This window comes from Phaethon aethereus (genome assembly GCF_964289735.1).
Source record: "Phaethon aethereus genome assembly, chromosome: 2".
Lineage (NCBI taxonomy): Eukaryota > Metazoa > Chordata > Aves > Phaethontiformes > Phaethontidae > Phaethon > Phaethon aethereus.
Genome location: NC_138582.1, coordinates 14,846,516 through 14,871,167, shown reverse-complemented (window position 1 = coordinate 14,871,167; position 24,652 = coordinate 14,846,516). Strand labels below are relative to the sequence as shown.

General features: G+C 42.3%; 1 protein-coding gene across 1 annotated transcript in view; it reads right to left on the bottom strand.

Moving 5' to 3' along the window:
- SNTB1 (syntrophin beta 1) overlaps positions 1-24,652 on the bottom strand; it is a gene marked incomplete at both ends in the record, with an annotated part of 116,073 nt that overhangs the window by 47,388 nt on the left and 44,033 nt on the right. Inside the window, one exon of the mRNA XM_081996628.1 lies at positions 5,930-6,146. Coding sequence (XP_081852754.1) covers positions 5,930-6,146 — 217 coding nt within the window. The remainder of the gene's footprint in view (positions 1-5,929; positions 6,147-24,652) is intronic.

Sequence of the window (24,652 nt, the reverse complement as noted above, 5' to 3'; positions counted from 1 at the left end):
AGTGTGGAGGGGGATTTTTTTATACTAGTAATGAGTCCATTATAGTATCTTTACCTTTGTTCTATCCCTGATGCATACATAAGTCCTTTCTCTTTCTTTTGTCCACCTACAACACATGGTAATAGAAAAAAGACCCAAGTTTCCTAAACCAGAGGCCAGTCCTGCCAAATCTGTACTGTCCATTAGGAAGGGAAGGTTTCCACCTCCTAAGGAAGCCCCACAGAACTGCTGGTGTCCACCCAGGGCTGACACAGCTCCAGCATGCCGCAGCAGTGCCAGCATGGTGATGGAAATGGTCCATCACCTCCTTAATACCAGGTTCAGGGCTCAGCCTTTGCCCAGCACCTCACCCTATCTGCACTTCTACCAGTGGCCAGTGTCATTGGCTGAACCCAGTGTTGGCAAACTCTTAAGAGGCAAGAGGCAAAAACCAAGATAAATAGGACCTATGTTCTACAAGAGCAAACGTAACTTATTCTCGGTACCATGGTCACTCTCCACAGCAGTGCCCTGCCCTCTGCGAGCCCCACACCAGGTATGTGACTTGGGGGATCCGCTCCCTCATCAGTGGGGAAAAACCAGGCTGCAAAGCTGCACACCTAAACCACGCTAGCTCTTCAAGGAGAATCCAGCCTTTGCTTTGTATACCAGTGGCTGCTTGTGCCTGGCAACATCGAAGTATGGTCCTGTTTACCAAGCAGGAAACAGGCAGGGTGGAGGCATGAGCCAGCCCACGCTTTCATCAATAAGATGTCCAGACTCTTCTTCACTGCCTAATACTTGCCTCTCCGCCCCCTCAGTCACCCTTAAATTATAGCAGCATGAGCTTGAAAAGATGCGGGAGCTAAATGTCTTTCATTCCTTCTGAGGAGAGGAGAGGAGAGGAGAGAGGAGAGGAGAGGGAGAGGAGAGGAGAGAGGAGGAGAGAGAGAGGAGAGGAGAGGAGAGGAGAGGAGAGGAGAGGAGAGGAGAGGAGAGGAGAGGAGAGGAGAGGAGAGGAGAGGAGAGGAGAGGAGAGGAGAGGAGAGGAGAGGAGAGGAGAGGAGAGGGAGGAGAGGAGAGGAGAGAGGAGAAATTTCAGTTGGAAGGGACCTACAACAATCATCTAGTCCAACTGCCTGACTACTTTAGGGCTGACCAAAAGTTAAAGCATGTTATTAAAAGCACTGTCAAAATACCTCTTAAACACTGACAGGCTTGGGGCATTGACCACCACTCTAGGAAGCCTGTTCCAGTGTTTGACCACCCTCTCAGTACAGAAATGCTTCCTAATGTCCAGTGTGAACATGGACATTAAAGAAAAGTAGTTGTGCTTTGGATCAGCAGTGAAACTGGGAGTGCTGGCAAGTCCCAAACTACATGCCATCATCTTTCACAGACCTTTACTGAAAAGGCGTGGAGTTTCTACTAGTACTCCAGACAACACCTATATAAATAATCAATCAGCCTCACAGCTGAAAATGCATCAGAAAAACATTCAGGAAGTCAATTTTTGGACTAGTGTCACAGATCCCTGACTTCTACTTAAAGATGTTTGACTTTTTATTTCATCTTCATGCTCTTCTGCTAACTTCCTACTTCGTTATCGACATTCATGGCTCAAGTTTTTTGGCACAAGGACTAGTTTTTACTATGTCATATTAAATCTGGTTGAAACTCAGTTTTGTTTTCATGCCTTATTGTAACAAAAGTAAATACATCCAAATTCAACAGAATTTGTTTTATAATTAAGATTTTGAAATGCCATTTCAGAATCACACAGGGATATTTCACTCTTACATAGATTACATGGTTATAGACCAATTACAATTCAAAATGTTAAATCTCACTGACCCTATTACTGTGCATTACTGACATATTATTAAATAATGTAAGACTTTTTTTAAAGAATGTCTGCAAAAGGAAACTGTTTGGGGAGTGACAGCTTTGCAATAAATCCTGCAAATATTTCTGTCAGTGAATCAGTACTTCCCAATGCAAAAAAAAAAAAAAAATTAATCAGAGTAATGAAGCAGCTTAAGTCTACAGATGCCTTTGGAGTAAACAGGTCTCAGGCTGCCTTGCACCTCCCTGTTGTCCTGGGAAGTTCAGGTAATTCCCAGACGCAGCTCAGTGCACAGAGCCCAGAATGGATGGATACCAGCCAGTTCCTCTGCCACCTTTAAAAAGTACCTGCTCAATTTTTCCTTCTGATCATAACGCTCAGTCCAAACCTGAAATAGACAACAGATAGGAAAGTTCCTTATCTGTTTCTCCACATGTCCTTATCTGTCCTCCATGTGTTTTCTCCAGGTGTGAAGTCTACGAACTGCTCCCGTAACTTGCTGCGGCGCTGCCACTGTGTGCAGCTGCCAGCCGGCACCACGTTGCTGGGAATCTGCCTGGGTTCATTTCTCCTAGCTTCAAAACCAAGGAAAACCTTTCCAATCAGAGGGCCAAATCCTGCCAACGAGTAACTCGATCCTTAAGGCTGGATTCCTGCTGAAGTTCCCTGTAAGAATCACACTGCTCTGGGCTCCTGCTGCTGGAAAAACGTGATCTGTGCACACTAAGTGCTGGCAGGATCAGGCCAGCACCTCCTGGGTTTGGCTGAATGAAGTGCAAGCAGAATTTTAGGGTGATTTCAAAAGCAGATGAGAAAACCTTTTCAGTCCACACAGCAGGGCTTCATTCCTCCAAGGAAAGTTGTGTCTCCTGTGCTGTGTACAGAAGTACCTTTGTATTATGTCCCCAGACTTTAAAAGCACCGACAGAACAAATTTCACCTCAGAGACCTACTTCTTTTTTTTTTCTCCTACTCCTTAAATATCGTCACCAGAAAGTGATGAAAAGGTTTTTATACTGCAGTAAGATTTATGGATTACTGGTATTACTAGCTGTGACCATTTCCACACGTCCCTTCATTGGGAGGGCATGCTCCTCGGTAAGGCCTGACATTAACCTTTAATGCAGCCACCAAGAAGGACACGTATCAGTAAAAATTCAGGCAAACAACAGATTTAAGTAATAATTATTTATCCTAGTTTCTTCCAGCCTAAAATACAACAATGGCCCCTGTGTCTAGAGGAGAATGACATAAATGCCACTAAGATGCTCTGCATCTTTTCTCCTGTTGCCATGTTTGTACTATTATAAACAATTTCCTACACATTAAGTTTGGCATTGCTTTGTATTAAGGATCTTCTCTTGGTATCTTACAGCTTTTGTAGTCAGGTAACAGAGAAGACAATTCCCTACCTCCTTCAGAGTGAACCCACAGGCAGGTTAGGTGAAGGAGACATCTGAGAATCGCTGGCTCTAAAAGCACCAAACTTCACTCCTGCTCTTAAGTAACAGGCTCACCAAACCATCTGAGAGTAGACATAAGCTTAGCAATCTCTTAACTGGGTCCAGTCTCCAAGGGTAAGCAGAAATCCTACGCAGGACTACCAGCTTTAGTGGGAAAACCATATGTGTAATTTCCTCTGTGCCCATTAAACCAACATTTCACCCCAGCTTTCTAAGAAATGAAGATGATTCAGTGCCAACAAGCAGTTATTTCCTTCTGGGTCTTTTAACATAGGTATCTTCTCATGCTGACAAACATGAGACAAACAATATCAAACCAGTTCAGCCTGGTCCCACAACCCTGCTACGACATGATCTCCAGCCTGCACTGGAGAAACATCTGCACTGGAAAACTCATGCTTTCTATGTCCGTGCTTGGTCTGAGATGAAAAATAGCTCAGCTGTAGTCCAAAGGAACCCTTCTGTGGCCAGCATATGGTTTGGCAACCTGCCAGCAATGCTCTTCTAAAGCCATCCAGCAAAGTGACACCATCAGTTATAAGATCTATGTGTGTCAGGCCACTGGGTTATGAAACAGAAGTGCCATAAGCATGTAAGGACATGGTTTGAGCTCTGCTGTGAACAAAGATCAAATTATTTTTGCAGAATCAGATTACTATCTTGGGATATATTCCAGTGGGAAAGGGCTGCTACATTGCAATAGCGTTTCTACCGGGAAATACCAGTTCCAGTATCCAGAATTGTTAATAAAATCTGAAATAGGTAAAGATGCGAATTAATGGGATGCTACTATTACACTGTAGCTAGCACGATGGCGAGGCACCGTGTGCTTGGATGGAAAAACCCAGCTTAGACTGTACACTGCACTGTGTTGGACTACAGTAAAAATCAGAAGTCACTTTTTCCACAGGAAATGACAGCAACACAAAATGAAAACCATGATAATAAGCAATATGACTCTCCCACGCGTTACTTCCTAGTAACACCTAAGAATACACGCATTTGTAGCACAGTTCGAAAAAGTCAGCTCCACTGCATAAATAACATGAGCAATGAGTGTGTGCCCCTCTGAATCAGTCCCCCTGGCCTTCAAACAAAACTGAGGACCAGGAGAGTGGCAGAAGCTGAGAACTACAATACAGTAATAAGAAAAAGTGGAAAAATGCTGAAAGAATGAAGCCAACATGTAAAGCATCGTTACATTGTGCTGATTCAAACAATGTGTCCTGCATGGGTATTTTTTAAATAAACTCCATGGCAGACAGAACGACAAACTCTCATGCTAGAGATCTAGCCATCAAGCCTCAACATCTTAAACCATACAGATACATGTGAAAAAAAAGTGGCCGATATCAATAACCATCTTGATCTAAACTTGAGAAAGACTGCTTAGGGTAATAGATGTTTTACAATTGCACTTCTGTAGTGGTCAGTTATCACTGACTATGGTGGTAACCACCTGGTGAGGTGAAGAGCAGAAGCAAAGTAAAGCAATACTAAGCAATAAAGCATAGACAGGAAAAAGAAAACTTAAAAGAAGGCCAGACAAATATAAAAAAGAAAGAAGGAAAATTACACAGTTACTGATAAAGTTTCTGAATTGCAGTGCAAGAGATTGCAGGGGAACCCAACCTCCCCAAACTCCCTTCTGCTCTCTCCTCTTCCCCTTATCTTTTCTCTGCAAATGAAAATGTAACTTATTTATGCCTATATGTAAGTGCTGAGAATCAAAGGCATTACACCCAGCTTCTGGGCAAGCCAGCACAAACAGAAAAACAAAAAGGCCATTATTCTTCCATTATTTGGATGGAAGAATCAGTCTGTATTACTGGCTTGACTGGTCCCTCTTTTATTAGCAGCTGTTAGAGCAGGGATTAGAGAGTGTGCTGGTGTGGTGCAGCTGTTCCACATATGTTATAAATAAGGGCTGGTAAAAGCTCATCCTATTTTTAACATTATGAAAAAAACCAAGAAGGCACAGAAGTTCCCCATTAATGCATTGTAAGTGGAACTTTCCTCCTATTCTTGACTTCAATGCCCAGAACTGAATGGACAAAACAGGCCATTCTTAAAATAATACTCATTTAAAAAGTAAAGAAAATGCAATTTAGTGAAATTAGACTAAGACAGCCCGGAAGTTGCAACCAATTAGTGTGTACAGTGTCTTCTCCTTCAAAAACAGACACTTAATCAGGATAAAAACAAACACCCGTGATTCTATTTCTAATAAAAACATTGGATTACCGCACTGAAGAGTTTGTCTGGCACAACCCAAAGCTGAGGGGTCTCCATCCCCTCGCAGCTGGGCACTAAACCCAGCACCACATGCCTCAGACACGACCACCCGCCCTTCCCAAACCGGTACTCGCTTGCCCCTCGCTGGGTTGCTGTGTGAGCCAGAGCCCACCGCCAATGCTGAAAGGCCAACAATGATTCAATGAGAAGGCAAAATCCCAGCCCCAGGCAAACACTTCCTCAGGGAGGTGGTGGAGTCACCATCACTGGAAGTGTTCAAAAAACATGTGGACGTGGCACTTCGGGACATGATTTAGTGGGCATGGTGGTGTTGGGTTGATGGTTGGACTTGATGATCTTAAAGGTCTTTTCCAAACTTAGTGATTCTGTGAAATCTCCTGCTCACCTGTTTTCAGGGTCTGACACCGTCATGTTGCGCGTCACGTAGCACATCTTCAGCGGTATTGTCTTCTTGTCTCTGTGGATGGAGAGCGAAAGCTGCGACAGTGGGTCAGCAGAGGCACAACCCAAGCGGGGAGATTCGGGGGGAGGTGTCTCCCACCCAATTTCTGAAACAGGAGAGCCTTTCTTCACATAGGGGGTTGCTTCTCTCATGTATTTCACTATGCAAAGAAAAAAAAAAAGAAAAAGGAAAGCAGTAAATAAATGGATATTCAGTAGTTGCATCCCATGTGAGTTTTTTGAACTGGTACCAACCCTCAGCGCTGTTTATTATTTCTACTTGTTCAGCATCATGGCATTGGAAGCTGGGCAAATACAGAAGATGGACATCTGATTGCAGCCCATCTCAGGATAGTGCAATGAGTAAAACGAGGGGAAAGAACAGAGTAGGAGAAATGAGAACATATGGCTAGTGTAAGGGCAGGAGAGCCATCTGACCTCTGCTCAACAGGCTGCAAGTCCTCATGCAGCAATTCCTACGTACAGAAGCCGTGGGTTGGCTGAGGTATAGCGAAGCTTTTAAGACAAACATTCAACCAAATGACAGTGAATCTATCAACTCCTATCTAAAATCTTCCAGCAATACACCCAGTGCTGCAAACTCATGACTCGCTTCTGGTTCATGCTTGTCAGTGTTCTGCCACCGATCTCTACAGCTATTTCTGCTTGCTGGGAAGCACTTTAGCTGATCTACTTGTACTTATTATGAAGTAAACAAAAACCAATTCACCTCTTAGCCTTCTCATGGGGAATAAAATTGAGTTCGAGCCTCTCGTGAGAGTGGATGTGTCAGATTAGATTTCTTCTCAGCCTCTTCTAATGCTTTTTTCCAGTACATTTAGGAAAAGTGAATGTAGGATTCCCAAATGATCTTAAGGTATGCAAAAATCAATACTTCTTTTACACTCATACTTCATATTCCTCTCTTTATGCAGGCAAATATTGCAACATTTTCCCTGTTTTTGAATTCTTTTGGCAGTTCAAGATCACTTTTGCTTTTGATGTGCTTGGCAAATCTGCCACCACGGCCTCCTTCTCCTTCACAAGCTTGACGGTGCTCAACCAAGAAAAGACCCCACGTTTCAGCACCCTGGTTAACCGTATATATCCAATGTACACAGCTGTGGCTGCCTAACTGGCTGCTGTCACTTGACTGCACCCACGACTCAAACAGCGACGAGACGAACGGCGACGCAAGGGCAGGAGCACTGTGAACTTATTCCAGGAAGTTATTAAAATGTTGTGAGAGAGGATTTCAAGGAAACGGTGCAGATCATCATGCCAGCTCGGCTGAAGGGGCTGGGAATGACTGAATAACAAGAAGATGGCTAAATGACAAAAGGGCATTGTGGTGAAGAAGGTTAAATAAGGGAAAGCAGACTGAAGTTTTTAAGTTCAAAGTGAAAGCAAGGGAAGTATTCAGAGGAGTGGAGAAGAACAATGGTGTTTCTGTCAAAACCACAGATAAGGTGGGTAATTTCAACAACACTATTTTCAAGGCACTTCATAACAGCTTTATCAAGAGAGATACCTGTGCAAAACTAGAGTCCAGGCTCTATGAGCATCTATTACCATCTTTCTCTAAAACACCTTAGTGCACATCTCTCTCTCCTTTTTTAAAAATCTCTTAACCTCAATACTAAGGACTTCTGTGTTTAGGTATTTTACAGGACATTCCTCAGTGACAAGGATGGTTTGTGATTATCTGAAATGCTGTCCTACCCAACACTGCTGTTTTGATTTCTTTACCCCATACTACTCTAAGTGATTTTTGAAATTAATTTCTTCCATGCTCAGGGAAGGGCTGGCACCAGATTCTACCAGGCTTCCAGAAACTATTTAAGGCAAATGGTGTTGAGATTGATCTTTTAGTCAACACCCACCTGGAGTAAATTATCTAAAAACCTCTGTCACTTAACTCTCAAACCAGGGCTCATCCTTGGGCACTCCATGAATTAGCCAGTTTTCAAAGGTGCTGAAAATGAGCAGTTTTAGCCAGTGCCATACGGACACTGGTTTTAGCAGTCAGTATCTCAGTTTGGATGTACTCATAGCCTTTGGGAAACAGAGAGACAGAACACATACAGATGTGGTGAATCTATACCTGTTTACACTGAATGAATATAACTTTGTCATTCACTTAGATGAGAGGAACAACTGAAGCTGTAAAAATCATGTTTGCCAACAAAATTTTGTTCCCTTTAAAATTTGAGATTATCAGTTAATCTGTTGAAAAAAGTAATTCAGTCATCTTTTGAACTCTGTTACAGTGACATGCCAGCAAATGTGATGCTAAATAAAGGTCCAGGTCTCAATAGTATAGCTATTTCATCTGTGCTATTTTCATCCTTTTTCAGCTGCAACTATATGCATTCAACCGGAGCATCTTTAATTAAGGTAAGGAGAGAGGGGCAGGGGGAGGAAGGAAAAATTTGGCTCTAAACCTAAGCAGGAACACAAAATGGAACTCTTTCCACAAACTGAGTCTCTAACACAGCAAAAGCCAAGAAAATTAGCTTGAGGAAAAATGTCCTGTGAAAGCTCCTGCCAACTTCTGAACTCCCAAACATCTAGTTTCTACTAATTCTTAACAGGAGATGGTTGCTTGGCCCCAGAGAGTACATGAATAAAGACCCATTAATGTACTGGTAAACTGCTGAACACCATCTTCTTACAAAATTCTACAGAAGAATTAAAAAATAAAGTGAATATAGGTTTTCTGTTAAAAAAATGCATTTTGGTAGTTTTCTATTAATTAATTCCTACTTCCCACTAAATACAAGCACAGCTCTCTAGATTCATCACTGAATTCTGCTGGGTTTTACAAACCAGCCTTTATGGCTTTTGCATATTCAAATGTGTTTCATATTTTAAAAGGCCCCAAGTGGATACATATATGTGCACAAATGGAATATGGAAGTGGAACAGGTGGCAGAACTTGATCTATTTATATAATTTTTTGTATTATTTAAATTTCAGAGCAACTGTTTTCCATTTGCCCCATCAACATCCCTAATTACATGTCCATAACCAAAGTCCAGTTTATGAATTTAGCTGAAATAAGGCACACACCGTTCAGATTATTACTAAGTTTTATCAGCAATCATTTCCTATTTACCTCTAGACTATGGATGCAAATACTGCAGAACACTCTGTAATACACACACAGAAATTTATGGTGACCCCACATGCGTCTACATTTTGCAGTCTGTCCATTAATCCAGTTCTTAATCCACCTAGTAGAAAACAAGTTGATACCAGTACGTATTACAGACATATTCCTATTCCACACCGCATTACCTGAGAATCTTGAATGCAGCAATGCTAATGTAGAACTAAAGTTGTACAATTCACTTCCATCATCAAGTTTTAAAACCAGAAAAAAATATGATACAGACTATTGGACATTAAAGTAATAACGTGGATAATGTTCTGTTTTCAGACCATTATACTCAAGAGCTAGACTTCCCTTTGGATACAGTAGCACAAATCCAGGTACCGACTGAAAAAGAAGGCAGCTGTAGAGAACACTTTTTTTATATATTGCCAATGAAACAACCTAATGGATTAAAACTCCAAAACATTTAATAAAATTAAATAAGGCATGCCATTGCATAACAACTCTGAGTAGGCATGTATATATATGCCTTCAGAATAGATACACAGGTATAATATATATACAAATATTAAATATCTATTTATATAAAAATGCTATGTTCTTTAAGACCACCAGAACATACTCTGCAAACATAGAAACCAACATGCAAGTATTGAGAAAAAATTCTAATGGTTTCATTATTATAGCTCAATTTACTGATAGACTGTAATTTCAGTCAAGAGTTGTCTAAACTCACCCATTTGATGCTATAGCTCAACCTCAGAGATCCTTATATTCAGTACTAATTAATGATCCATGCCCTTTTGGTGCTCCACTAATTAGAAACTGTGGTCAAGCAATTAAAATTCCTATCTCTGGAGTACCCCTCCCCACAAAGAGACGAGGAAGGGAAGTGGCAATCAAATGAATTAATCCACTGATACACTTTGAAATACTTGGCATTTATTTTTTGATCTGCAAGACAGGCAATGTAGCTTCCAAAAAAGCACTTCATTTATAGGCACTTCTGCCAAGTCCCAAGTCTCCACAATTAAGCCTTTGTTACTGTTCACAGACGACTTCGGTTGTTTTGGGGGGAAAGAAGCAGGCTTTTAATGAGAGAAATACTATAGACCAGCTTGGTCAGGTTCTTGGCTAGATGCAGTTCGGAGGAACTGGGACTCTTCTGACACATTCAAACTGTTTCCTAGGAGAGAAGACAAAGACCACTGAAGAGAGGCCAGCACTCCCAAGCAAAGCTCTTTCGTTACTGTAGGAATGAGGACAGGATGTGTAGGTTTACAATATGAAAGCAAAAGGAACAACATGCCCGAATCTGCTCGAAGACAGATGATCAAGGAATTCCCCTTTGCAGGGGAAAAGCACAAAGACTCCTCTTTATGTATTCTTTCTTTCCCAAATAGTCAGAGACAGCTATCAAAGTTAAGTAGAAAACAGCACCCAGAAACCTCTTGAGGCTATTCTCAAAGGATGCACTAATGTTACTGATACCTATGCCCAAAGAAGATAGATTTTCCAAAGCCCCCATAAATCCATCTTCATCTGGTCTGGTTTCTGCCAGGGTGAAATATGGCCCAGAGAAGAAGAGCTAGGCAAGTCCTCCACTGTACTTAAGACATTTTAAGACTGCATGTAGGGATCAACCTTTGGAGTCACTCAAGCCCACAAATTAAACATGACAAGATCAATCGCTTTTATCAGCTTATTCGTATGTATTCATATATATGAAGGGGCTGTTTGACTTGTCTCTGCTGAAGCAAGTACACTAGACCATCTGCAAGGGTATTGTGGGCAGCATGGCATACCAAAACTTTTCTTGCAGAAATGATTCTTGGTTAGTTTGAGAAGAGCTGCTAATGCAGAACTAGAGGAGGTCCAACCTGCAGGTACGCAGTTCCCACCTGGAAAGGAGGAAACAAATAAAGACAAACACTTCTGAGGTGGTAGACAGCACCACTATAAATCCGAGTTAACAACTCAGAGCCATCTAACAGCTGCTGAAGTGATACTGTCCCAAGAAAAAAAAGTGGATGGTAGGAAAACCTAGAAGTAATCACTGTGGGTATGTGGTCTTCAGAAGGGCAGATCAGGCAAGCAAGTCAATCATTCAGCAAAGTTGTGTCATTTTCCTTGATGAAACATTAAAACACAGAATTTGCAGTCAAGTAGTTTTAGTAAGGCACAAACCAAAATACCCCAAATGGTTTCAAAGCTCACTGTAGCTGAAAGCAGAAGTCTTGCCATAAAATTTATAAACTCTGCCCAAGCAATACCAACATAAATGCAGAGTATTTTACACTATTGTCAATGGAACGGAGATTAACAGAGCTGGAGAAAAGACTACTGTATTAAAATTAATTCAGTATCAGGATACTAGAATTTGCCTGCTAGGTTTTATCTTAGAGATCAAATTTCCACTAAACTCAAGCAAACCACACACCCTACAGTGAAGTCGCGTGTACAAAAATGAGATGAGAATCTGTTCAGCTGCTGGTACCACCATTGAAACTACGACCCAAATACTTGAAGAAAGGAGTTTATGAATCAGATCATCTATGAAGGTGTGTTGCATGACCCTTTCAACGGCTTTAATGTGGGCGTAAACCAAAAACCAGTCAACAATCCTGCTGGTGTTTCCACTCCATTTCCTACAGAAACATCTGTTACTATGATCAGACGAGTAACACCCATTAACATCATCTGCTTTCCTCTGTGCTGAAAGGGATTTGAAATAGTAAACCTCCTGATCTGCCACGAGCATCAGATCTCCACCTCTGGGAAATTATACAAATTAGTTAAAATAAACACTTTGTGAGAATACAAATCCCCTTTATGCTTTGGCCATTTTTCACACTGTAGTGAGACTAGGTTGAATTTACCATTTACTGCTCTTTTTAAATTAATTCAGCTGAATTCAGTGTATGTTGCTTCATCCTTTAAAGAGACAGGCCTGGGTCTAAATTGTAAAGTTTTTATAATCCTTTTTAAAATACATTCAATGTATGCACTTATTATACTTTTTATTTGGAAGAGATGAATAAGTGTTTTGAAAGAGAAACTTCAGGAAACAAACACGTCTTTAAGGTAAAGCTTACCTGAAGGGCAGGTGTTAGCAATTGGTGCCAAAAGGCTGCTGGTGAGCAACCAGGCTTCCAGTGAGCTACAAGCTTTCAGGGAGCTACAAGCTTTCAGGGAGCTACAAACAGGCTGGGTGAAAAAGATCAAAAATTGCATTTTAAAAGTATAAAGAATACTCCACTGTGTTCCTTTAAATTAGCAGCTGCTTCTATAGAAAAAGGTAGAGCAATGTTAAGCAGTGCTGGAAACACCACCACACACTTGCACCCAAAAAAATGAAGGCAGTTCCTGTTCAAAGAACCTTGCAATCAGCAATTTTGTGCGGTTAAGAGAATTTATTTCTCAATTAGGTAAAGAGCCTTGTGGTCCAGACAGCAGACCAAGGCATCAGCGTGTCCAGGCTCCCATCAAATGGGAGAAAATGGGCTGCTCTCAAGAAGCCATGCAAGGGTGCGGTCTGTGAAACCTCATGGTTTGATAACTCGAACAGGGCACAGTGACCAGCCACACCGTGTTATCCATAGCAGGTCTCAAAAAACATAACTCACGACCAAAGATGTGTTAGAAGTCAAGAAACTGTAGGAGGAAACTCAGCAGCGAGTCTTGGCAGCAGCCATGGGCGGCCCCTGCTGATGCCTTCTCCTTCCCACCGGCACCAGGGACCTCCCTTTTCTGTGCTGATTTCAGCGCTTGTGGAGCTGGAGATTACATTCCCAGGTCATCCCATGCTTCTGTGTAATGCTGATTCTGTTCAGCCACTGATTCCCTAGGTCCAATGTTCCCCTTTAGGAAACACTTCTTCAGTGTTAGAATTCTGAGTTTCCTGAGTGCAAATGTTTCTAGGGAATGAAGGCTTTAAATATCTTATGCAGCATATCAATCCTGTCAACTGCAAAACCTAGTACATATTAATTCATTTTCATTCCTCCATATAGCCATGGTTTTATACTCGACATAAAGCAAGCATGAGCAAACCACAAAACCTACTCCCCTCCAGTCTACATTAGCCCGAAAGCTTCACTTGCAGCCAGCGCTGCCCACACGCTTCTTGGAGCTGGTCGCTGCTAACCATCCCTTTTCAGCTCCGTTGTGAGTTACATTACCAGGTTCTAATAATGAAGTCCATGTTTGAGACTAACAGCACATATGCCCAAGGAAGCAGGACAAGTTTCAATGCTGGGGTGAGATCTTTTCTGTTCAAAATAGCTTAATGGAAACTAAACAAACACGAGCTTCTGTCACACAGAATCACAGTGAAAGCCAAGGCTGGATCACTGGCTTGGTTCAGAGCTCTAAATACGTGACACTTGCTAGCACTTGAGCTGATGGAGTGACGAAAAGCTCAGGTTGTTGGTAATCTGGTATAGAAAATGTCAAAGTGGCAAATTAATAATAAACTACAGACTCTTTACAGTTGACGTCCCTCAATACTTCCCATTAAAATTTCCATTACTCATACGCTGAATGTGTTATGGATTCCTTCAGTGATTTAGTTTATTTTAAATTTCAAAGTTTCTGTTTCAGTAAATTGGATGTATTCAGTTCTTTTTGTTGATACGTTAGTAATGATAAATGCATGAAATCTAGTGGAAAGGTCCCATAAGCTATTCATCTGAACGTTACGTTCTGCCCCAAAATAAATGCAGAGCTATCTCTTCATAATCTGAAAAACAAATTTTAGCTTGTAAATATTCTGCAACCCCCAGAAGTACAATGTTTGGTTAAAAAGGAGATGCTTTAGCTTGATCTAGAAAGAGACACTGGCCGTATCTTGAAGAGCTTGCAGTCAAAAAAACACTACTCACTGGAGAACAGGGAGTAACTACATTGCACAACTGTCCCTTATCTAATAAACTAAAAATTATAAATGACTACTGTCAAAACCTGCAAGCAGAAGCTATATAACTTACTACATTTTTATGTAAAATGTGACACAGTTCATTTGCTACATTGTTATGTGACATTATGAACTCTACAATTAGAACTATGCAAATCTTTCATAACGGAAGTGGAAAACGTCTGAAACAGGCAATTTGGGAGCTGAACATGGAAATTAGCAGTTAGATTTTGAGCAAAACCATTGTGGGACCTGTGAGTCACTCATTGGTAATCAAACTGGAGCTTCTGCTTGTCTCCAAAGCAGAATGCTTCATAACTTAAAAAATAAAAAGAGAGGTTTTAGTCACGTGATATTAGGACTAGGTCATCATACTGCTTGTAACTCTACTCGAAGTAGAACAGAAAAATGTGGCTTCATGTGAAGCAGGGAAATGGAGAAAAATGCATTTCTCCAGTGGACTTGCAGTATGCAGATTCCAAAGGACCATCTCCTACCTGATACTGATATATTTTATTTTAAAATCTTTTATCTAAATCTCTGGAATAAGTTGATTCAGAATTGATCATGTGCTGCTCATGCTTCTTGTCTCCCCTTCCCTGTTACGTATTTATAGTTCCCTCTCCAATCACCCACACGCTCAGATGGAATTCAAGGTGTCTGGCATTGCCAGCATGCTATAATTTTTCTATTTACATGAGTAATATCAAGTGTCAGAACAAATATTTCAACCACTAGTGATTATGTGAAAAATACATGAGGGCATTACAGTTTTAGAGCATGCTGTTATTTCAGCAGTCACACAAATCATTAAATAGTGCAGGATAAACTGAAAATGGCACTCACTGAGGGAAATTATTATGCTGTGTATGATTGTACCTGTTTTACAGATGGCTAAACCGACACAGGCAAGTTAAAATGCCTTCCTCAAAATCATGCGGGAAGTCAGTGACAGAGTTCTCAGCACTAAACTTAATTTCTATCCTTTTACAACTTTTCATTTTTAAACAACCCAAAGGGATCCCAGTGCCAGTGGAAACCGGATTCACAATGCCTACAGTCTTCTCCCTATGGGAGGACCCTGAAGACCTTCCAAGATCCCCAGGATTTATTTTGAAGAGCAGGGCTGCAATCACTTTCAAAATTTCAAAGTTCATAATTTTCATTCTTCACTCATCAACACCAAGAGCTTTGAAATTGAACACTCAGCGCACTCACTGACCTATGAACTTGCCATATCTCCTGTAGCTGGTCTATCCATTGAAAGGCATCAGATCACCATACAAGTCCTTATTTTGGGGAACTCTTTAGTTTGCAACCTTTCCAACAAGAATCATAGAGAATCACAGAATCACTAAGGTTGGAAAGGACCTTCAAGATCATCAAGTCCAACCATCAACGCAACAACACCATGCCCAGTAAACCATGTCCCGAAGCGCCACATCCACACGTTTTCTGAACACTTCCAGAGATGGCGACTCCACCACCTCCCTGGGCAGCCTGTGCCAATGCTTGACCACTCTCTCGGTAAAGAAATTTTTCCTAATATCCAATCTAAACCTCCCCTGGTGCAACTTGAGGCCATTTCCTCTCCTCCTATCACTAGTTACTTGGGAGAAGAGACCAACAACCCAAGTCGCCACAACCTCCTTTCAGGTAGTTGTAGAGAATGATAAGGTCTGCCCTCAGCCTCCTCTTCTCCAGACTGAATAACCCCAGTTCCCTCAGAGACCAAGGGCAATACCCAGAACACTCAAGTGCCAGTGATTATAAATACTTACATGTATATGTATATAAATACAGCTAGCGAGCTAGCTAGCCAAATATAATGTGAACACGACTGAAGTTCAGCAACTTGGGCTGTAAATTCCTATGAGTGCCCATGTGCCTGCCTACCTCTCTCTCCCTTTCTCATGTAAACTGGAATAACAGAGTTAGGTAAATTTGGAGAAGCATCCAGTCAGTTCTACACAGCCAGCCCACAAGAATCACTTCTTTCCATCAAACATTACCATCTCCAGGCTGTCGTGCCGTCACAGTTCAAGAGGAGAAGCACAATGGCTCCTCTGACGAGACAGAAGAAAATCTGTACAATAGTCCTAAGACTTCTCTATAGCTAAGAAAAAAAAATAGAAACACAAATTCAAGGGTGTACCTGAATCGATCATTGGGAACTGGGATGAGTTTTTGATCAGAGGTGGGCGTAACATAGCAACTATATTTTTATTTATTTCAGTGTGTCATAATGACAGCTCAAGACTACCTTTGCCTGGTTCTGAAGTCTAAGTACAGTCTCAAACTGCCTCTTCTCTACCTGAAGACATTTGCAAGATGACTCAGCAGGCAAGTGACAGACCTGGAATCAGGTTTGGCTCCACACCTATCTCCTTGATGGTCTACACTAGGAGAAAACCACCTAAAGCAGACAAATTGCTCACTGAGTCACTGGAAGAGAGACAAGACCTCACATGACACCACCCCTTGTCTTTGGAGGACAAAAGGAAGAAGGACTGTATGGCCAGCGAGGGTCATGAAAAGAGCAGGACAATGAAACATTAAGGCTCAGTGCTTGGACTTCCGTTTGAATAGAACTCTTTCCTCTGAGGGGTTAAGGTTTTCTCTAGGAATGAGCCACCAAAATCCTAACAACAAACTACAGCAATCAAAGAATGAGCACATTAGTCATTAGCACCGGCTAAAAGGTATTCAGAAAGCACCAGTACTTTGAGCACAGGAAATTCTCGGAATTGCAGCATCCAAAAATACCACAACTGAAACCTAACTGTGCTGCCATAGGACCATGGCGTCATGTGTGGTTCCTTGCAGCTCAAAGTCTCTTGCCAAGATGATAGCTCTTCTAGTCTCATCTCTGAGAAGCTGTAGTTACTGTATCTTTAAAAAATGCCAATGATCCCTGATGGAATATGGTCCTCCTGGAACTTCAGTGCATAATGATATTTGGGGTGAAAAGATTTATTTTTCTGACAGGTTTATTGTTTTTTAAATAGCATCATTTAAAACTATTCTGCAGACGGGATCTCAGAAATGAATTAGTGACCACAGGGAACAAGGGACGCAGTGAAAATCCTCAATAAAATCCTAAAGATCACAATACAGAAACTGAATTTTTTTCTATGAAATATTTTTTTCCTCTGAAAAATACGTTCTCACTCAAATTCATTTCTTTCTCTGCAAACAAAATAGTACTCTGAACTGACATTTTTATTTAAAATGTCCTTTTAAGATCAAACTCCTTTTCTAATAAATGTTGCATGGCTTGTCCCTCAGCACCCATTTTGTCAGATGGAAAAGTCATATAGTTATGATTCCATTAGGTTTCTTGCAGTGAACTGGGCATTTAATGAATGAGAGCAAAAAGCATCTAAATAAGGTTAGGCTTCAAATTCCTTTCAGTGAGAAGTTAAATCCCCATTAGCTTTGAGCCATAAGCCCCTGTGGGTTTAGCATGCAGCTTAAAAGATAACTCTGTGAGGGGTCACGGCTCTTTACTGTAGTACAGAAAGCCTATTTCACAGATGGCCCTGCAGTAATAATGTAAATATAATCCTGTTTCAGTGGACACTTTATCCTTCCAGAAAACAAGCAATGTTTTCTGTCCCACAAAAAAAAATCACATTAATCTTCAATTTAAGGGCAAAGTAATTCCCTGCTTCCCTCTGGCCCTATTAGAGAGAATTACTGAGACTCACCTGGTATCACGCGGATGGTCCAGCGTGGTCCCCGCACCACGCTGTAGGACAGGACAGACACAGGTTGCTCTCAGCAGCTGCTGAACACCAAGTGCAGTTGACTCGGCACATCAAAACACATTTGCTCACTAAGCCAAGTGCCAGTGTTGACCGTTCCAGGTTAGGTCAAAGCCAGGTTAAAATAGTACAACCTATTGTTTTTCAGAGTCTGCAAACTGCCTGCCAAGTACTTTTTGGTCAACTAGTACAGGAGGTTGATAACAGAGGTTGGAAAAGAAACCAGGAATTCCCAGCTGAGCTTCAAAGGGCTGTAATGAAATGCAACTCCGGTTCAAACCATCACAGAGAACACTGTTTAATTGGTGAGAAGAATGCTAATTTGTTTGTATCTCAAATTTATTTGCCATTTGTACTGCTGGAGCACTTACCAGGATTAGCAAAGAACCGGGGCATGTCAGCCTCGGATGCTATGCAAACACAGAACAAAAAGCTGGTCCCCTCCCAAGGAGCTTAGAAATCAAGTTAAGAGACAATAGGGCATGACAAGGAAATAAGCAGGCAGAAAGGCCTACGGTAAAAATCACGCATCTATCTCCCAGTGTTGTTACAGTTGTATTGTGTTTCCCTGTAATGGAGACAGCAGTAGCAGGTGCTGTTTGCAAAAAACATTGGAAAAACATGAGGAAGAAAAGGAAATATGAGTAGGGTGACACAGTTGCTAGGATGCATTTGTAATTAATAGTGGCAAGAATTTTCCCTGTGTCGTTATCAGTGCTGCTTCCCATGCAGGGACTCCATAAAGACTTTCCGCAATATCTCAGGCATAACAGGTTTATTGCACTGGAGTCATTGCTTGAATTCTGCTGATAGATAGATAGATAGATAGATAGATAGATACATGCATACATACATACATACATACATATGAAGATATAGATGATATAAACTGGGAGCACCTAGCCAGATAAGAATGCCCACCAGAGCCTGTATGAACAGGGGGACCGGTGTTGAGACGCATGTAATGCAAAGAGGAGTCCTCCATACGTGTGCAGATTAACTGAAGCTCTCCGGAATCTCACACTCGCTGGCTTGGCCTCACATGTTCAGGCCAATCCCCACAAAAGGGAAAAAAATCCCGCTATATGTCTGTCCTTTAAGTCCTGAGAATAATTCCATTGCAAAAGTAAACAAGCTGTCAAGGTGAAAGCTGACTGAAAGCAAAGGATACCGTAAGTATGCTGGCCATTAGCATAACTGGTTTTCTCTATGCTCCAGTGTGGGAGTACCTTTGAAAAGAGGAGCTTTCAGCACAGCTTTCCCATCTAGATCATCTATGCTGTTACAGAGGTTTAGGGATACACAACAGGGATAACTATCTGCTTCAGGCTTGTTTGCTTTATTTAGTTCAAGGGCAGGTCTCTCTTGCTACTTGCAGAGAACACCATCAGATGACACCAGTTTTTTGTGGTTTTTTTCTTCTTTTTTTTTTAACAGCAGCACAGATGGGCACAGCAAAAAAAAAATCAAGAACAATTTCTGCTGCAAAGAGCTTCTGGTCTCACTTAAAAGGATCACTTGAAACTTCTGCCAAAGTCACTGGGTTCATCTTCAATGGCAATTGGCTCAGGTCCAATGGTCAAAGCTGAAGATGTGAATAGGCTATAAAGAAGGAAAGAATGAGAAGTGGGAGAAAAACTAACGATGGCAGGTAGGTGCATGAGTAGCTGTTGAACTCTAGTTCACCAAGAGATATCCCAAATGGAACCACTGGAAAAAAGTTCTGACCTCAGTCGTACAGGACCCTGCCTCAGCACAGACCACAAACACCCGCCCCGCCTGTGCCCCCACAGTCAGGGTGACTCTTCTCTCATCTTGCACACCAAAGGCCATCAGAATACTACTGACGTACCTCTGAAGAGATCACTCATGTAAGTATGCTGACCTTTGGGCTTATTGCCATAGCAGGTTTGTGCTCCAGTTTTTAAAGGACAACTATGAAACTCTAGATTTCAGCAAATGTCAGAAACTGATAAACAACTCAATATTTATACCGTGTTCATCTCCAGCCCTTTAAAGACCACTTCTGCAGTTGCTCCCCTTGCAGAGGCTGTGAGAGGCCGAAGTAAAGTTGGTGGCAGACTGAAAGCCTAAAGGAAAATCTCCAAGGAATCCCGGGACCAATCTGCCTGCTTGGTTACTGCATTTAAGAAAAGAAGATGGGGAGCTGGGAGGAGATTTTAAACTAGCAGATGGCAGAGGTATGCCTGTGATATTTACACCTCTTCTACCATAGGAAGTGCCAGAAACTTACTCCCTGGGTGGGTAAATAATGGCCCACTAGCTGAGAAGTTAGGAGCTGAGAATATTCGAGTGCTGTATACACCCCTTTGTTTAACCAAGGGTTATTCTGTAACTCTTTTATTAAATGCATGATAGATTAGAGAGTGTACAAGCCTATTAACTGCAAAGAGGGCAGACCAGTTCGGAAGTACGTGCCAGTAAATAGAGTGCTTTTAGGTCACTTCAGCTTCCTCAAGACTCTTTTTCACACCATTTATACTGCACTGCCTTGTCTCAGCCCACCAAAGGGCCAAATCATCGTTTCCTTCAGAGCCAGGACTGGAAGACTCACAGGATTCTTCCAGGCTGATAGCACAATCCCTGCACCTCAGATCAGCTTACGACCACCAGACCAGGCTCACGTTCTGCAGCTTACAGGGTTTACGCTTAGCAAGCAGTGACATTAACAACCAATGACCAGAAAGCCCTCTTCAACCAAAGTGTTCAGATAATTTAGTAGCAAAGGACCAACTGTATATACACAAGCCAATATTGAAACATATAGACCTTTGCAAATATATGCACATATACATGCTTCTCCCCAATGTACCACATGTCCTAGGATGTCGGAATGGGGAGCCTGGAAATTCTTTTTTTTCCCTATTCCTCTGGAAGCTGTTACCTGATCACAGCAGTCCTACCCCCTCAACTACCAGGACCAAATCTGGATTTGTTCTTCGGCCACGAACTGCTCGGCAGCAGTCTCCCCTTCACGCCAGCACCTGCCCCAGTCTCTTCCCTGCCTCCCTCCCAGGGGCACACCCTGCACATCCCTCTCACCTACCCCAGCATGTGCCCATCTACCCCCTTCCCTCCTGAAAACACCTCACCTTCCCTTTCACCCTTCCCCTCTGCAGCAGCAGCCTCTAAACTCTGCTGCAGAAGGGAAGGAGGGAAAAAAGGAGGCATGGAGATAACCACAGGCTGCCCTCACCCACTCCCCCTTCGCTCTGTGCACGAGCGTGGACACATGTGCAGGCACGGACCAGCAGCTGCCGCCGGGCCCCGGCACCTCTCCCCCCGCGGCAGCACCCTGCGCTGGCGCCGGCGCTGCAGGAGGCTCCCGGGCCGAGCTGCGCAGCTTGCAGAGCTGTGCCCACGGGAAGGCACAGCAGCGAGGGCAGCAGCATCCTGTGAGCGACGTGGTGAGCTACGATGAACGACGCCAACACATTCATACCAGAAATTCTAACTATCCACCATTACAAAGAAATATTGCCTCCCTGACAAAATCTCTTTACAGCATTCAGAGCATTCGCTACACATCAGTATTTTCAGACGACTTCACAGCAGCTCAGCACCCACCACAGTCAGCTCAAGTTGCGGCAGCAGGTCTGCGCTGCTCCACACAAACGGAAGCTTCTGAATAAAGAGCAATGAGGTGCCTGTGTTGGACCGCGGCACGGCCCACCACCCCCCTCTGTCATGCATGGGGAGCTATAAGAAAGTTAAAGACAAAATATATTTAATAATATATGGTTGAATTAAGTTTTGACAAAGGGATTGTGGACTTAATGGGGAAAAAAAAATTATCAAAGGAAGGACACTGTATCTTAAAAACAAACAAACAAACAAAAAACCCCAAGCACAGAACAAACAGCGTGGTTATTGGGTCTGTTACTGAGACGTTACCTAACGGGCTGAGCAAACCCATTACAGCCTGGCTGCCTCCTTAATATTCTCCACTTTCTTAGAGTCTACAGTGCACTTCCAAAGCGTTAGCTGCAATGGTGAATTCCAGCTATAGTCAATACAGGCAGTAATTAAATGGTTATAAAAATGTGAAGCTGGAATGCTGATAATTCCGCTTGTAGAGTTTATCAGCAGTAACGGTCGGGGAGTCAATCTGCTGCACTTCTCCAATGGTTTAAATAATGTTTGCCAGGATCACCCAGTCGACGCTTTCTCCCCCGTCCCTTTGCATCGCGCCACAGAAATTGCGCAGACGCCTGCTGCGCTCAGGAGATGGAAAGCTTGATTGGTTCTTCTTCAGAAGAAAAAACATCAACAACAGAAAACCTCATCAAAGTAAGCCACATTTCACTTTCTAGCAAGACTAACCCAATGGGACACCAACAGCTCCTCTCCCAGCCATGCATCCCCCCACTCCTGTGGCACCTGTAATGATCTTGCTATTTCCTTCTTGTGGTCAGAAATAATTATTTTTTAAAATACACACTCAGAAGTGTGTGGCTGAACCGTGCCCGTGAGGCTCATGCACGAGCAGGTATATTTACCCTGAAATTTGTGACCAGGGTTTTCGTGGTAGACAAGATCCTCCTGAACAACATGGCTGAGGGGAAAATAGGCTAGGCTACTGCCTTGGCCCCACACTTCTGACTAAAAACCACTTCCCACATCTCCTAAAATGTTCTTGTAGCACCAGGGCCTCTTTTTCCCCCAGGGGAGAGCTGTGGAAGGCAGGCCCAAGCACACATGGACTGAGTGGCCCCTTCTGCTGTCTCTGTCCCCCCTCACCCCTGTGCTGGAGCAAACCTCTGCTGTAACTACAGCTGTCTGAACTCAAGCATCTGAATCCGCACTGTGATGAAAAAAGCAGGCTCCTTTGGCAAGGACTATCACATTTAGAAGCGACTTTGTTTTTCTTCACACTCAACAGTTGCTCCTCAAGCGGGCGGAAACGGAGTTTGCGCAACGCACACCCTGCTTCCCGGGTCCGCTCACGCCTTCCTGCTCACCGCCCTGGGCACACACCGAGAAAAGTCCTAACTACTCACACGATAGCAACATGTTCATTAACGCTACGTATTGCAGTTCTATCAGATACAGAAATATCAGATCAGATCTGGAGACACAAACATTGATTTTTTTCCTATGGTATACTATTTTCCGATGGTATACTATTTACTACCCTGCAATCCTTCAACAGCCTCAAACAATCATTTGATTTAAATGTTCTTTTCCTGTTGTCTTCTGCTCATGATGCCCTGACCATATTCCTCTTTAAGGACACCTTTTTGTACCTGTGCTCTGCTTCTACCACAAAACCTACAGGGTTTTCCTAGCTGGTAACTGCTAAGAGGGGGAAGAGCAGAAGTTAGCTCTATTGTCTGATTTGTTTCCTATGATCAAACAATTAGGTAGGTGAGGGCTGAGTAATTCCACAAAACTAAGTATATTTTTCAGTATTTTTCTATTTTCACAAAACCTTTTTTTTTAATTGCTTCCTCATCGACTTCCACTATTACTCACACCTTTCATCCCTATTTTATTCCCATCAACAGTTACACACACTTGTCACACCTCAACTTTAAACGCTGATCTCTTCAAGCAACGCATTGTCTCCTCTGTCTTGCTTCTGCATTGCCCAGCATTGCAGGGATACCATCCTGATGTTTTCTGGGATGCAAAAAAGTCTGTCTTGCTTTTGGGTTGCAAGCACTACAGCCATCCAAGCAATCCTGCCTGGAGAGGCAGGAGGAAGGAAAACACACCTCAACCCTTGGACAATATATTGTAGCTCCTTAGAAACAATGATCAGGAGTCCTGGTTGAACAGCAACGCACTGCACAGCAAACTTAGCAAAGGCTCCAAACATGCTCCTCAAACTTTGCATTCCCTCCAGCATAAGTGCAGTACAGTCAGCCTGTCGCCAGGCAATGCCAATACGGTATGATCTGGCCTCTAATGCAGGTGGTATCAACACTGTCACTGTTATTCCCGACCAGTTTCCTTCATGCTCTTCCTTGAGCATTTCCATGGGATACTATGCGTAAAATGAAAATAAATGAGAACAAGCAGAAGCTTGAATCGTGTGACATTAAATTTCCATTTCTGCATGATAAAGTCAACTGCCACATGGTCCATCACAAATTCAGACTATTAATTTTAAGCTACCTGGTCTTCCTGTGATAAATAGCAAAGGATAAAGTTTGCTTCTGGTGAAAGGGTCTAATTCCCACCATAGTAAGTGAAAGCTACTAAAACAGAACAAAATCCAGCCTAATTCTAATGGAAGTAAATTTAGAAGGAGAAGCAGGGGACATGAGGAGGAGAAGAGCAGGAGGAGACTTACATGAATTTTTTATGTTCTCAGTTTTGACCCAGTGGAGAAAAAACAAATGTCTGAATTAAAATTCTTCACAATATTAATGACAAAACCTGTTCCTCTTAGAAAAGTCCAACAGGCACATAGAGGCTCCAAATATTTTGCAGTAGAAAAACTTTAGATGGTTTCTGCTCAGTGTATTAGAGAAAGATTGCAATACCAAATTCTGCCAGCATATTCCCACATGTGTATTTCTACTCGTCATCAAAATCAATAAATCAATATATCCATAATATATAAAGACCCTAGACACAGTTTATAAACCTGGAATCTCAGCCTTTGAAAATATGTTCTTCAGCTTTTACTCTGAGAAAAAACAGATCAAAAAAATGAGAAGCCTATATAAAAGTAATACATTCTTGTAAATGCACTTCTTATTAGCAATAAGCTATTTCAAACTGTACCTTCTTCTTAAAGATGAGAAAGTACAGAATCACAACCTCTAGATGACAGTGTGTGTGTACTGGGTTGACTCTGGCTGGATATCAGATGCCCACCACAGACACTTTGTTAAT